At 36.6% G+C, this 3,550-nt stretch overlaps 1 protein-coding gene across 1 annotated transcript; it reads right to left on the reverse strand.

The window, feature by feature from the left end:
• Positions 1 to 306: 306 nt before the first annotated feature.
• On the reverse strand, positions 307 to 2,698 carry LOC140183489 (protein FAR1-RELATED SEQUENCE 5-like). The gene is made up of 4 exons (XM_072231937.1): positions 2,385 to 2,698; positions 2,123 to 2,214; positions 849 to 1,678; positions 307 to 360 (listed from the first exon to the last, which is right to left on the reverse strand). The coding sequence occupies exons 1-4, from the start codon at positions 2,696 to 2,698 to the stop codon at positions 307 to 309; spliced, it is 1,290 nt and encodes a 429-aa protein (XP_072088038.1).
• Between the last annotated feature and the right edge of the window lie 852 nt (positions 2,699 to 3,550).

Genomic DNA, 3,550 nt, shown 5'->3' on the forward strand with positions numbered 1-3,550 from the left:
CAATTTTAAAATTCATGTATTGCACTACATTATCATAATGATCAAATTATCAACTAAACATTTATTAAGATAAAATATTAGTAACAAATAATAACGGTAAGAAAGAGTAAAAGAATAAAAAAAGTTGTAATTTAGTTGCCAAGTCTGTTATTGTATTTTGTTTAATAATGGTAGATGAAGCTGTAGCAAGGTAAAATAAAAGTTGAGTATATTAAAATACATAAAATAAACCCAATAAACCACCAAAATCATGATAACGTAAAATAACATTGAAGCATGGGCAAAGTACAAAGTAGTTGCTAAACTCTAATGCCTATGATTTGTAGTGTTGTTAAACTTCGAATCCTCCAAAAATGCTTCCTATGGAAAAAAATTTAAAAACAAAACAAAAGAGGAAACAATAAGTAAATGGATATGACATGAATGCTACAAAAAATACACTAGGTACACATACACAATTGTTCAGCGTTATGGAATAAATTCAATAGTGATATGAAGGAGCCAGAATGCGTAGCCAAATTCTCTATCATTTCTAAACAAGCCCATTGCGTATCTTTGTAGGAAGATGCCACATTGGTAGGAGATGGTTGTGCATTACCATTAGCTCCCTTAACACACAAATCATCTTGAAAAATAACATCATCACTTATCATCCATTCAACCCACTTAAAATAAATAAATGACGTGAAAAAGGGGGTAAATCTCATTTTTACCTTGTGATTGTGAGTGTTTTTGTGTTTGCGTGCCCTCTTTTTAATAGATTTTTTTAGATTTGCCCCAAGTCTGGTGGACGTTGGACAACCTCGCATAGGAACACGACGTGGGGCATATAGCTCATCCATACTAACGGGACACTCATCACGCGTTTGTGAGTAAACCGCACTTGGTACATGTGCAGCTTGATGCTCGGATTCCTTGTGTTCTTTGAGCTTCTGCCGAGCACTGTCCATGGCATCACGCAATATAGCAACAACCTTCGGAGTAGCCACAAAATCCTGAGCAACATTGTAAAAATCAGAACACAATTCCCTAAAAATGGTCATGCTTTCATCAGAACGGTCCATGTCAATGCTACTCCTGATGTATGTGTGTCTCCGACTAACATTCTTACTCCATCGGGATAGAATGTATTGTGAGGACACTGCTGTCACACGAAAATGTAGGAGAACAGCAAGATTGTGGCAGCATAGAATACCATTCGATTGAAACATAAAGCAATCACATTGAACATCTGATGACTGCGAGCAATACACGACTTGGTATCTGCTATACACTGACATGTCAAACACCATCTTTTGTTGGTCAACTTCACAAACTATACTTGTGCCATGATGGTTGACTGAGGAGATGTCACAATCGGCTTTTTTTATAAATTGATCCTGAACGTCTCGAAGCATGGAGTTTGTATATTCTCTCTGGAACTGCTTCTCTATTGGTGAGCTAGAAACAGAAGGGATAATACGCCTTAAATCAGCAGCGTCACACTCAAGCTCCTTTTTCTCCTTGTCTATAACATAGTTTTGGTATTGGTGAACAAATTCCAGCAAAGAGCTCTTACTTTTTAAGTACTTATCGAAAACTAAATGCATGCTCTCATTACGCTGTGTGCTCCTTATGCCAGCCCAGAATTCGTCCTTGAAAAATACTGGCACCCACATGTGTTGGTTAGCAAACATATCTGCAAATGAATAGGAAAAAATACAAAAAAACAAATAGCATAAGTTAACCCATAAGTGCAACATCCATATTGACTATAAAATAACATCTATAAAAAAGCCACACATAGGCAGCAATGAACCGAAAGATTATACTACCATTTAGCCACCTAGAATTGTGGAGGTCATACTCTTCAACGAAATCGTGCCAATCTCTCTCAAATGAGTCCTTAGATTTGGATTCAAACACAATCCTCTTCATGCATGTGATAAGCTGATCGAAATGACGGTAACCTACCAGCTTGTTTGGTATCTTGTTTAGGATATGCCATATGCACCATCTATGGTGTGTGTGTGGTAATGTGGTCTCTAATGCAGAACGCATCTGCAGTGACTGATCTGTTATAACACATATGGGGCTTTACCCATGCACTTCAACCAAGTACAAAAAAGCCATTCGAATGTACGAGTATCCTCATTCCACAATAATGCGCACCCAAGAAGCGTAGACATCACATGGTGGTTGACACCTACAAAAGACCCAAATGGCATGTCGTACCTAAATAATGGAAATATAAAAACATGTAATGTAGGTGGAAACTACAAATGCCTTTCATGGAAAAAAGTCTAATTAAGTCCAACAAAAAAATAATAATTTCATACCTATTAGTCTTGTAAGTAGTGTCAAACGTCACAACATCACCAAAATATTCTCATGCAGCTCTACACCGAGCATCGGCCCAAAACACATTTCTAATGCTATGGTTTTCGTCCACATCTATTTCAAAGAAAAAGTTCAGATTGAGCTCCTTCATTTGTGAGAAGTGTTTAAGTAACTCTTTTAGATCTGTCTCATCTCCGGAAATGCGTAAGTGACGACTAATGTAATTTCTAACATCCTTCTCTGTAAAGGTGAGGTTGGCAGGGCCACCGACGGCATTGGCTAGTGCCTGGTACCTCTTACTCGGTCTAATGCCAGCTTGGTCATTTTGCTGTATCAGGTCCTTCACATGCATACTTAGCTGACGGTTTGCTGAGAACATTCCAGATAGCTTCCGATTAAGCGGGTGTGAGTGGGATAACTCTACTCGAGAAATCCTTCACTGCCCTGTCATTTTATCTAATGCCAAATAGCAACGGGCTTTGTAGTTTGTTGAGGCCACCATTTTCCTTCGCTTGGGTGCCTTTACACGGGATGTGCGGTATCCATCTTTGTTAAAATGCAAAGCCTGATTAACAACCACCCTCTGATCGTTTCTAGTCTCCCAGCCGGTGGTTCTTATTTTGACGACAAATCCAGTCCTAGCCGCATATCGGTAATAATATGCACGAGCATCTTCTAATGTGCCGAAGCACATTCCCTCCTCGGGATCTAGCTCCTCTTCACCAATGGCTTGGTTTATGACCTGGAAAAAAACAAAGAAAGAAAAAAAAAAACAAATAAAACTCTACCCAATAGTTAACTATACAAAAGTGGCTAATTTCACTATCGAGTATAACAAATAAAACACAATACTGTAATTTTAGGTGCTAATTTCGTTTTATTATGTATGTTAACGTGGATGTTAACTTCATGTAATTATTTTTTTATTTACATATATTTTTTATTTTTTTAATTTACATTCTCTATTGTATTTTAATTAATTTAGAATTAAATATTATAAAAAAATTATTGGTCATCAAAATACTTATTTCTATGATTTATCTCTCATTTAACTTAAAACACAAACAAGAAGATGAAAACACCCATGTCCTAATGTTTCTTTTCCAGAACAGGCGCAATGGTTGCTTATATGTTCCAATAATAATAATAATAATAATAATAATAATAATAATAATTATTATCAAAGGCATATAGTAGGGACCATAGCTCCTATTTCTCTAGATTTTGTTTT

This window comes from Arachis hypogaea, chromosome 3 (assembly GCF_003086295.3).
Source record: "Arachis hypogaea cultivar Tifrunner chromosome 3, arahy.Tifrunner.gnm2.J5K5, whole genome shotgun sequence".
Taxonomy (NCBI): Eukaryota; Viridiplantae; Streptophyta; class Magnoliopsida; order Fabales; family Fabaceae; genus Arachis; species Arachis hypogaea.